Source organism: Myodes glareolus, chromosome 19, assembly GCF_982192425.1.
Source record: "Myodes glareolus chromosome 19, mMyoGla1.1, whole genome shotgun sequence".
NCBI classification, from domain to species: Eukaryota; Metazoa; Chordata; class Mammalia; order Rodentia; family Cricetidae; genus Myodes; species Myodes glareolus.
This window is the reverse complement of record NC_142044.1, coordinates 51,414,614-51,425,967: the sequence shown is the minus strand read 5'-3', so window position 1 is coordinate 51,425,967 and position 11,354 is coordinate 51,414,614. Positions and strand designations below refer to the sequence as shown.

General features: G+C 43.3%; 1 protein-coding gene across 2 annotated transcripts in view; it reads right to left on the bottom strand.

Moving 5' to 3' along the window:
- Positions 1-1,958: 1,958 nt before the first annotated feature.
- Positions 1,959-11,354, bottom strand: part of Mov10l1 (Mov10 like RNA helicase 1) — a 73,196-nt gene continuing 63,800 nt past the window's right edge. For both annotated transcript variants that reach the window (XM_048444892.3, XM_085678857.2), the window contains 3 exons: positions 3,768-3,875; positions 2,663-2,800; positions 1,959-2,516 (listed from right to left, as the gene is read on the bottom strand). In XM_048444892.3, the coding sequence (XP_048300849.1) occupies positions 2,421-2,516; positions 2,663-2,800; positions 3,768-3,875 (342 nt within the window). In that variant the 3' untranslated portion in view covers positions 1,959-2,420. The remainder of the gene's footprint in view (positions 2,517-2,662; positions 2,801-3,767; positions 3,876-11,354) is intronic.

Genomic DNA, 11,354 nt, shown 5'->3' with positions numbered 1-11,354 from the left:
TGACAGGTGGCTCTGTTATGCCTTGGAATGGCAAAATGTACATAATACTTGGAATGACATTGTGAGCAGCCTTTTAAAAACGAGAAACTGGGGCTGGAGAGACAGCTTAGTAGTTGAGAGCACTGGCTGCTCATAGAGGAACCAGGTTTGATTCCTAGAACCCACACGGCATCCAACAATCAGCTACAACTCCAGAGGACCTGCACCATCTTCTGCGCTCCGCTGGCACTGCACATCAAATGCCTACCTGCTTACACATGCTTCTGGTCCTTGCTTGGCAGGGGGTCACACTGGTCTGGGTAGAGTTGTCACCCCTGAGAGAGGGCCTTCTGTACTCAGTATTTCCTGTGGCTTCCTTTTGTCATCCCAATTATGCAGGCTGCTGCCTGCTCTGTATAATGTCCCCCACAGTGATCCCTCCTGGCTTCTATTCCTGACTGAGATGCTGCTAACCTTGGCCCACCTTGCTTATGCCTTTGATTCCAGCACTCTCTAGATTTTGAGGTGTATGCCCTACACCTGTCTCAGCCATAGGATGTTCTGTTCAAGCGGGAACAGATGTGGTTACCCTGAGCTGGGTGGCTATTTCTGGGGTAGAAAGGTGCTGAGGCCCATGGGTTCATGACTATCTTTAGATGGGTACTCAGTAGACTAGGTCACTAATGAACTGTCATCTACTTGACATCCCTAATCACTGGCTCCCTTCCTAGAACCTGCTAGCTACCTCTTGGTGTTAACCCTGTCATTGTTCTTGCCCTCGCTTGCTCATATAGCTAAGGTCTAAGGCCTTTCTTGGTGGCCACACTGCAACTGAGTTCTGATCTGGAGCAAAAGATGACACAGATGTGGAGGCCTGACAGCAACTAAGCTGAAAAGGCTAACTAAGGGGCAGCACCTTCAAGGATCCAGAGGCCATGGGCAGGATGAAGGTTATGGTTTTTCCTGGGATGGAGAAGGGTCATGAGTACTGCTGAGGGCATCACTATGCTTGCCGAGGGAAGAATGGAGAAAGTTGGCTGGAGGCTGGCTGGCCTGTGCTGCTCTCAACTCCATCCAAACAAAGCCCCTCACGTAAGACTCTCCATTCTCTGCCTGAGGAAAGTACCTTGCCCATTGTGGTCCTGAGGTTATTGCTCTTGGAATTTTGGGGGGGACTATCCCTCTGTGCTCTAGTTAGCCAGGTCCAGTCCCTACGGTGGAGGGGAACACTGTAATAGGATGGGTGCAGGCCTTTAGAGCAGAAGCCTCTGTGGGGATCTCTCCATGCACCCAGGATCTGGGCATACGGGTTCCATCAGCCCTGTGCAGTAAGAGGTGCTGCAGGACTGAGGGAGTGGGAACTCTTCTCGGGGAGACAGTCCTCACCTGCACAAAAGGGCTGAACTCCACACTGCTGCTCACCGGGTTTGGAAAGACCCCACCTCCAAGTGCAGTTCTTCTGGCAGCAGTGCCTACAGCAGACCATGGCAGAGCCACAGAACTTGTCCTGGCCTCCCCTAAGCTAGAGGGAGGAAGCTTGGTGAGATTTTACTTCTTTTCTTAGTGCCTCTAGAGTACGGACTTGGAAGTCCAGTTTGGTCCATTAAGGAGTCTGTTTCACCTAAGGCATAAAGGCTCTTACAAGTTGGCATCTACTTGAATGCAGGGACAGGCCAGGGAGGACAGGCAAGGCTCTAGTACGGGCCTTTACTGACTGCCCCTTTCCAGAAATACTGGGGTCTAGGTGGGCTTTGTCCCACCCAACACCCTCCTCAGTTCTCAGGTGTTGCAACACAGCCAGCTGTGGCCTGTGGTTCTCAGGTAACTGGAGCTGGTGTCTTTCCTGTTGTTTCATATACATCTACATCAGGACAGAGCAGATGATGGCAGAGCCAGCTCCAGAGATTGTAGCCAGCAGGGTGCAAATGAAAGACAAAACCCTTATCACTGATGCAGGTGGACTCAGAGACAGAAAGAGGTCGGGGTTACTGTAGTGTTTATTTGGGGGAGGGTAGTGGCAGTGACTGCCCACTGGCAGAAACAAACTGTTGTGAACCAAGATCAGTAAAAGGAAGCAGGAGCAGCTCAGCTGACTCAGTGGTCCTACCTACACCGTCTTCAGTCTTGAGACCAGGAAGCCCCAAGAGTTGTAGAAGACTGAAGCATGTCTGGACTTAAGGGTCCCTAGAGTGAGGCACAATGTCTCCTTGTCAGCAGGCAGACTCTCCTGTGCCCCACAGATCCTGACACTGGACAGTGAGCATAAAAGCACTTTCCTCCACAGTGCTTCTACCTGGGTGCTTTGTTTACCTATTCAGGTATACAAGAGTGGAGTGACATTGACCACTAAACTCCAGGACAGAGGCTGCTGTAGCCCAGGGGTCAGGAAAAGTCAAAAAGGCATCCAGGCTGGTCCTGAGGCTTCAGTGGGTTTGGAGAGCTCACTTCTGGAGAGCCTGCAGTTCGGGAGGTAGATCACACCCTGTGTAGACACCATTGGTAACACTGTATTCTAGCAGCGCTCCAAAACAGGGATCCTGAGGAAAAGAAGAGAGCCAAGTGAGTGAAGGCCCAGACTCTCCTGGTGCCAGGTGTATGTTTGACCTCATAAGTCATTTCCTGTGACCTGTATCCCCGCCTTTCTCCATCAAAACAATGGCAGCCCAGTGTTCTGTGAACTCACTCTGACAAGGACATGTGGGTTTCCCAGAACGATCAGCAATGCTTTGGGTCTTGTGATTGCAACATTAAATCTTTTTGAATTGGACAAGAAACCCAAAAAATAACGGTCATCTTCAAATCTATCTTCATTTGACCGCACCTACAAGACACAAAGATGAATAAAAATGGTATTTCAAGTTTTTTTTAAATACATAAAGCAGAAAGGTTAAGAAGCAACATGAACATGACCTCATTTGTGTTTAAAGTGAGACAGGGCTGATGACAGCACGATTCTGTCTGCAGACAGGAAGTCCCCCCAGATGCTAACAGGTTCTGTCTGGGTCTTCATTTTCTTTTTTTGTATCTGAATTTTCACTCAGCAGTTAGCATGAGCTTGCAATGGGGATACTTTAAAAATTAAAAGACAGTGGTTTGAGAGTTAAGCTGTCCTTGTGTGGTGCTATAAAAGCAAATCTTTGGGCCTCCTTTTGCCATCTGACCCACTCTGCTCTCTAGCTGTCTTTCACTATCTTTTTTCCTTTCTTTTGGTTTTTTATTTTTAGGCAGGGTGTTACTATGTAGCCCTGGCTGTCCTGGAACTCACTATATAGAACAGGGAGCTTCAAACTCAAAGAGATCTGCCTGCCTCTGCTTCTGAAATGCTGGGATCAAAGGCGTGCACAACCTCATCTGTCATTCACTAGTTTATTCTTCCTCCATGCATTGGCCATTTCTTCCTAAACCCTTTTCACTTGGGCTCCTGATCTCCCCCCCCTACCCCGAGACAGGGTTTCTCTGTAGCTTTGGGGCCTGTCCTGGAACTCACTCTGTAGACCAGGTTGGCCTTGAACTTACAGATATTCACCTGCCTTTGTCCCCTCAGTGCTGGGATTAAAGGTGTGCTCTGCCACCATCACCTGGTTTGATTTTTGGGGTTTTGTTAAACAATGTAGTATAGTTACCACTTTTGGAAACACACGAGTCTAGTACCAGAGTCTCTAGCCTGCAGTGCAGTCTGTTACGTTACACTGTGAACTAGGTTCTACCACTTTATTTGAATGTATCTGTCACTCATTAAATAACCAGCAATTTCAAGCACATGTCAGCTGGCCACAAACAGAACTTACAGTGGAAATGACAATGACCAAGTATTCTTGCCCCTGGAACTCCTCGACTGAGCCAACCTTGATGTCAGTCAAGTTCACATTCCGCAGAAGGACTTTTATTTTCTCCACCTTTAAAACAAGGTATAAGATTAAAAATAACATTGTAAAAATCAAGATATATACCTATTGCAGTTAACCCAACTACTACTATGATTTGGGTCTGAAATGTATTCCCTCTCATACTTTTGAGCACTTGGTCCACAGCTGGAGGCTGTGTAACTTTTAGAAAGTGGGGCTCAGTTGGCAGAATAGGCTTCTGAAGGCTGTTGAAGGGCCTTTCTAGCCCTGCTTTCCAGTCCTGTGATGAACAGTCTCTGCCACATGTTCCGTTGCCAGGAATTAAGTTATTCACCATGTCTTCCCCATCACGATGGACTGAAATCCTCTGAAATCATGAGCCAGAATAAGTCCTTTCCTCCCTGAGTTGTTCTGTCAGGTGTCTCAAAGTGGCATGGGAGTAACTAATACAGAAAACTGGTATGAGAGAAGTGTGGCCACTGCTATGACTAAACCTGACCATGTCATTCTCAGGCCTTTGCAGTTGGTTTGCAGGAGGAATTCAGGACATTTTTGGAACTGTGGGCTACAGAAGTGTCAGCATGCTCTAAGCACAGCTTAATGGATGATTCTGTTGGACTTTGGAAGAATAGAACATTAGAATGTGGACAGTCCCATCAACTAGGGACCAACAACTCAGAAATATGAGCCTCTAGTGGCTATTCTCATTCAAACCACCACAGATGCCCAAGAAGTCCCTGCATGTGATGCTTAGGAAGGCACACAGGGGCCATGTGGCCAGAGGCAAAGCCTGGGACACCACTAGTAACATCTCCCCACTCTGTTGTTACACTGGGACCCACTGTGCTTTCGTAGCCTGAAGTTAGTGGAGCTCTGTTGTGGCTCACAAATCTTTGCTCTAGCCCGAGAACCTCAGTTCTTAATGATGGCTCAAGTTCAGTGCCCACTTCAGCCTTTAGCACTTTTGTTGTAACCTTCTTGTCCTACATTTAAAAAAATATTTATTATGTATAAAGTGTTCTGCCTGGATGTATTCCTCCATGCACCAGGTCTCATTACACATGGTTGTGAGCCACCATGTGGTTGCTGGGAACTGAACTCAGAATCTCTGGAAGAGTTGCCAGTGCTATTAACCTCTCTCTGAACAATCTCTCCAGCCCTGCCCTACATTTTAAAATTTTCAAACCCTTCTTCAAACCTGTATGTGAGAACAAGCAAGGGATTTGAGAAGCATGTTCTAAGTTATAGTTGCTTGATCACAGTGATACACACCATTCTCAGACTATACCTCTGCAGCTTGGCATCAGTGATGCCAATGCAAAGGTCCCATGGGGACATGTTGGAGGATTCAGCCTTTCCGGCTCCTTCCAGCAAGGCTACACAGGGCAATTGCGCCAAGCTGTGACAAATAAACATCTGAGTGATGGCTTCTCTCTCTTTTTCTCTTGATAGGGTTTCTCTGTGTAGTCCTGGCTGTTCTGGAACTCACTCTGTAGACCAGGCTGGCCTTGAACTCAGAGATCCATTGGCTTGCATCCCCAGTGCTGGGATTAAAATCCTGTGTCTCCACCACAGACAAGCTGGTTTCTTGCTATCAGCAGATCTGACCATCAATGCAAAGGTTACTTGCTTTCTCTTGGCAAATGAGTGACACTTTTATAAAGAGTTATATATGTTCATATGTGCTACATTCTGAGCTGGATATGGGGATAAAAAGGTAGGACAGGATGATGGAGAGATGGCTCAGTGGTTAAAAGCACTGACTACTCTTCCAGATGACCCAGGTTCAAATTCTCAGCACCCATATGAAGGCTCAGAATCATGTGTAACTCTAGTCCCAGGGGATCTGAAACCCTGTTCTGGCCTTATTGGACAGCAAGAAATAATGTGGCACATAGACATATACAAAGGCAAAATACTTGTAAATATTAAAAAATCATAGAATAATAACAAAATGAAAAATACTGAGGGTATCTTTTAACAGGAAATATATGGGTGGTGGTAGCTCATGCCTTTAATTCCAGCACTTGGGAGACAGAGGCAGGCGGATCTCTGTGAGTTTGAGGTCAGCCTGATCTACAAAATGAGTTACAGGACAGCCAGGACTGTTTCACAGAGAAACCCTGTCTTGAAAAAAAAAAGTAACATAAAAGGATATGAATGTAGTTCAATGGTTCAGTCCTTGACTACCACGCACAAGGCTGTTTGATTCCTAGCACACAAAACAAAACCCTTACCATTTAAGATTCCTGTGTGAGCACCTGGGAGACTGAGACAGTATGATCATGAGTTTGAGGCTGGTCTGGGATATAAAATGAGTTCTAAGCCAGTTTGAGATCTAAGCAGAAACTATTTCTAAAAACCAGAAGCTAGGGCTGGGTGGTGGTTTAAGCCTTTAATCCTAGCACTTGGGAGGCAGAGGCAGGTAGATCTCTCTCTCTGAGAGTTCGAGGTCTGGTCTACAAAGAGAGATCCAAAACAGCTAGGACTGTTATACAATATGAGAGACCTTGTCTCGAAAAATCAAAACCAAAACCAAAAACCAACCAACCAAAACAAAACAAAACAAAAAATCCCAGAATCTATAGAGAGGGCTCTGCAATGAAGAACACTGGTTGCTCTTCCACAGGATCCAGAATTGACTCACAAAGTGGCTCGCAACCATCTAACTCTAGTCTAGGGCCTCCACAAGCACTTCATGTACGTGTTGTAGATACACACATACAGGTAAAACATCTATACACATAAAATAAAAACTAATCTCTAAAATAAACAAACAAGCAAACACTAACAAAAGAGTCTCTCAGACTCCTGGTTAGTCCCATGAAAATTAGCTGGCCATAAAGACCCTGAACTAATCCGCCATGCTGGACAGCTAGCTGTGCAGTGACCAAGGGTGGTGTGGAGGCTGGAAAGCCGTTCAGCCTAGATCAGTGCAATCCTGAGGACTGAGCTGAGCCTCAAGGACGGCTTGATGGCAGGTGGCACTGGGCTAGGCTGATGCCACATGATCTGTTCTCCCATGAATGTCTACTAGTATCCATGAAGGGTCAAAACAAGACCTAGGCAAGATGGTGACAACCAAGTGAGGAGACAGACAAGTCTACTCCCACAAAGCAACCATACACTTGCACATTCAGTGTTCTGGAAATAATCACAGCCCAACAAGTGTTAATGCTACTCAACTCTGGGTAAGAATAATGGGAGTCTGTGTTCTGGAATGCGGGCTCTTCCATCTGGCTGTAACCTCAAAAGGCAAGCATATATGGAGAACCAAGAGTTCCGCTCGTGGGCTAGAAAGATGGCTCAGCTATTAAAAGCTAGGCTTATAACCAAAACCAAAACTAACCAAACAAAATAAAAAAACCCAAAAAAAACCAACAAAACAAAAATAGGAAAATAAAGAGTTGAGTTCCCACCCAGCATCTACAGCTGTCTCTCCTACTTAAAAAAAAAAAAAGACCTTGAGGTGGGAGTGAGTGTATTATTGGCTGAAGTGACACAAAAGAGTCTGGTGAGAAGCAGTAGCTTGGGAAGACTCAAATGGCCTGAGGTCTGCACAGAAAGGCACCTGAAGATAAATACTTAGTGAATGGCAACCATACAAGGTGATGGGGATGATTCCTGAAAACTGATGACCCACTAAGCTGGGCTTGTACTCCCCTAGAAGCCATATCTAAAAACAATGAAAATAAAATTCAGTAAGGACACATACCAGAAAAAAAATGGACGCCACAGACAGAGTAGAGACAGCTATGAGCCAAAGAAGCAAATAAGAAGACAGCACAACAATCTTAGGGTGAGAATCAGAACCCCAAGTTACTATGTTTCCTAAAATTTCTAGTTCTCAACAAAAGTTTAAAAACATTCAGAAGGCCAGGCAGTGGTGGTACACGCCCTTTAATCCCAGCACTCGAGAGGCAGAGGCAGGCAGATCTTTGTGAGTTTGGGGCCAGCCTGGTCTACATCTACAACAGCCAGTTCCAGGACAGGCTTCAAAGCTACAGAGAAACCCTGTCTCAAAATACATACATACATACATACATACATACATACATACATACATACATTCAGAGGAACTGAAAATGTGACCCACACTCACTTAAGAAACATGAAGGAACCAGGAGTGTTTGCAGGTGTTGGGTCTAGCAGAGCCTTCAGGGACATTATTACCACTGTATCTCAATAACTTGAAGATGCCACATTAAAAAACTTCATGTGCAAATGCCAAAGCACAGATTCTAGCAAGGACAGAAATGACAAAGACCTGACCAAGATTGTAATTACAGCTCAAAGTCTAAGTTGATAAATTACTAAAAGATTCCCAACAGCAGAATAAAGAAGAATAAAATGAAGCTAGTCAAGGTGATTCCTCTCTTGCTATCCCAGAATTTGAGATTCTGAGGTAGGAGGACTGCTATGAGTTCAAGGGGATTTGCACTCAGGCACTCATGTATATGCAGTAAGCACCCACTGAACCATCTCCTGGTCCCAAATATTACTTACCTAATATTTGGGGGGCATACACATTGAGGTCAGAGGACAACTTGCAGGGATTGGTTCTCTTCATCATGTTATCTTCGGAAGTGACTCAGGTTAAGCTTGGCAGTGAGTGCCTTAACCTGATGAACCATTTTGACAAACTCAAAATATTACTTTTAATAATAAATCGTAATTCATGTAGTGAACAAGAACATAAAAATGTTTATCCTTGCCAGGCGATGGTTGCACATGCCTTTAATCCCAGCACTCAGGAGACAGAGGCAGGTGCATCCCTGTGAGTTCGAGGCCAGGCTGGTCTACAAAGCAAGTTCCAGGACTGGCTCCATAGCTACTGAGAAACTGTCTGAAACCAAACAAACAAACAAGCAAACAAACAAAAAAGTTTATCCGTAGGGCTAGAGAGATGCCCATTAACCAGTGGTTAAGAGCACTTGTTACTTTTGCAGAGGCCTGGGTTCAGTTGCCAGGACCCACTCACACTTGCCTGTAAGTCCAGTTCATGCTCTCTTCTGGATTCCTAGTACCAAACATAATATGCTATACAGACAATAATGCAGACAAAACATTTATACATAAAATAAAAAAATGAATCTAAAAAAATGTTTAGCCCCCCCAAAAACCCAGCCAAATACATTAACTTGCTTTTAATGGAAGTGCTTTGAGTTTTTTTCCATTTAATTTGATGTTGGCTATCAGCTTGCTGCAAACTGACTTTATTATGTTTAGGTATGTCTCCTGTATCTCTGATCTCTCCACGTTTTATCATGAAGGGGTGTTGGATTTCTATCAAAAGCTTTTCCAGCATCTAATGAGATGGACTGTGTGGGTTTTTTCTTTCAGTTTGTATATATGGTAGATTACATTGAAAGATTTTCATGAACCATCCCTGTATCTCTGGGGTGAAGCTTACTTGATCATGGTGGATGAGCTTTTTGGTGTTTTCTTGCATTTGATTTCTGAGTTTTGTCATTGAGCATTTTTGCATCAATGTTTATGAGAGAAACTGGCCTGTAATTCTCTTTGTTGAATCTTTGTGTGGTTTGGGTATCAGGATAACTGTGGTCTCATAAAATGAATATGGCAATATTCCTTCTGTTTCTATTTTGTGGAACAATTTGAGGAGTATTGACATTACCTCTTCTTTGAAAGTCTTATAGAATTCTGTGCTGAAACCATCTGGCTCTGTTTTTTTTTTTTTTTTTGTTGTTGTTGTTTTGTTTTGGTTGGGAGACTTTTAATGATTGCTTTTATTTCCTTAAGGGATATACGTCTATTTAAATTGTTCATCTGATCTTGATTTAACTTTGGTAAGTAGTATCTATCAAGAAAATTGTTCATTTCTTTTTAGATTTTCCAATTTTGTGGAGTAGAGGTTTTTGAAGTATGATCTAATGATTCTTTGAATTTCCTCAGTGTCTATTGTTATGTCCCCCCTTTTTGTTTCTGATTTTGTTAATCTTGATATTCTCTGTCTTTTAGTTGGTTTGTCTATCTTGTTGATTTCCTCAAAGAACTGTCTTTGTTTCATTGATTGTTCTCTTTGTTTTTATCTTGATTTCAACCCTGAGTTTGATTATTTTCTGTTGTCTATTGTTCTTGGGTGTGTGTGCGTGCTTCTTTTTGTTCTAGAACTTTCAAGTGTGTTATTAAGCTCCAGTTTCTTTGTTTTGAAATTTATTTATTATGCATATAGTGTTCTGGGCACCAGATCTCAGATCTCATTATAGATGGGTGTGAGCCATCATGTGGTTGCTGGGAATTGAACTCAGGACCTCTAGAACAGCAGTCAGTTCTCTTAACCTCTGAGCCATCTCTCCAGCCAAACTCCAGCTTCTTTATGCAGGCACTTCTTTATGCAGGCACTTCTTTATGCACTAGCACCACTTTCATGGTACCCCATATGTTTGGGTTCATTGTGCATTCATTTTCATTGAATTCTAGAAAGTCTGTAATTTATTTATTTCTGCCTTGACCCAGTAGTCATTCAGTTGACAGTTGTTTATATGAGTTTCCATGAGTTTCTAGGTTTTCTGTTGTTGAAATCCAACTTTAACCTGTGGAGGTCTGATAGGATACAGGAGTTATTTCTATTTTCTTGTATCTGCTGAGACTTTCTTTGTGACAAAGTATGTGGTCAAGGTTCTGTGAGGTGCTGAGAAGAAGGTATATTCTTTAGTGTTTGGGTAAAATGTTCTGTAGGTATCTGCTAGGTCCATTTGGTTCATAATGTCTGTTAGTTCCATTATGTCTCTGCTTAGTTTTTGTTTGGATTACTTGTTCATTGGTGAGAGTGAGGTATTCTCCCACTATTAATATTATGAGTGAGTTTCAATGTGCGATTTAAATTTCAGCAATGTTTCTTTTACAAATGTGGGTGCCATTGCATTTGGAGATGGATGTTAAGAATTGAGACCTTGTCATCTTGGTGGAGTTTTCCTTTGATGAATATTAAGTGTCTTTACCCATCTCTTTTGCTTTATTTTGGTTGGAAGGCTATTTTAATGTTAGACATTAAATTAGCTATATCAGCCTGCTTCTTAGGTCTGTTTGTTTAGAAAATATTTTTCTCTGAGGTAAGGTCTATTTTTGATGTTGAGCTGTATTTCTTTTCTTTTCTTTTTTAAAAAGATTTATTTATTTATTTTTATTATGTATACAACATTCTGCCTCCATGTATGCCCATGCGCCAGAAGAGGGCGCCAGATCTTATTTCAGATGGTTGTGAGTCACTATGTGGTTGTGGGAATTGAACTCAGGACCTCTGGAAGAGCAGTCAGTGCTCTTAATCTCTGAGCCACCTCTTCCAGCCCTGAGCTGTATTTCTTTTATGCAGCAGAAAGATGGATACTATTTTCATATCCATTCTGTTAGCCTGTGTCTTAGTTTTTTGTTTTTTGTTTTTTTTAAGACAGGGTTTCTCTGTATAGCTTTGAAGCCTGTCCTAGAACTCGCACTCTAAAACAAGTTGGCCTTGAACTCACAGAGATCTGTCTGCCTCTGCCTCCCAAGTGCTGGGATTAAAGGTGT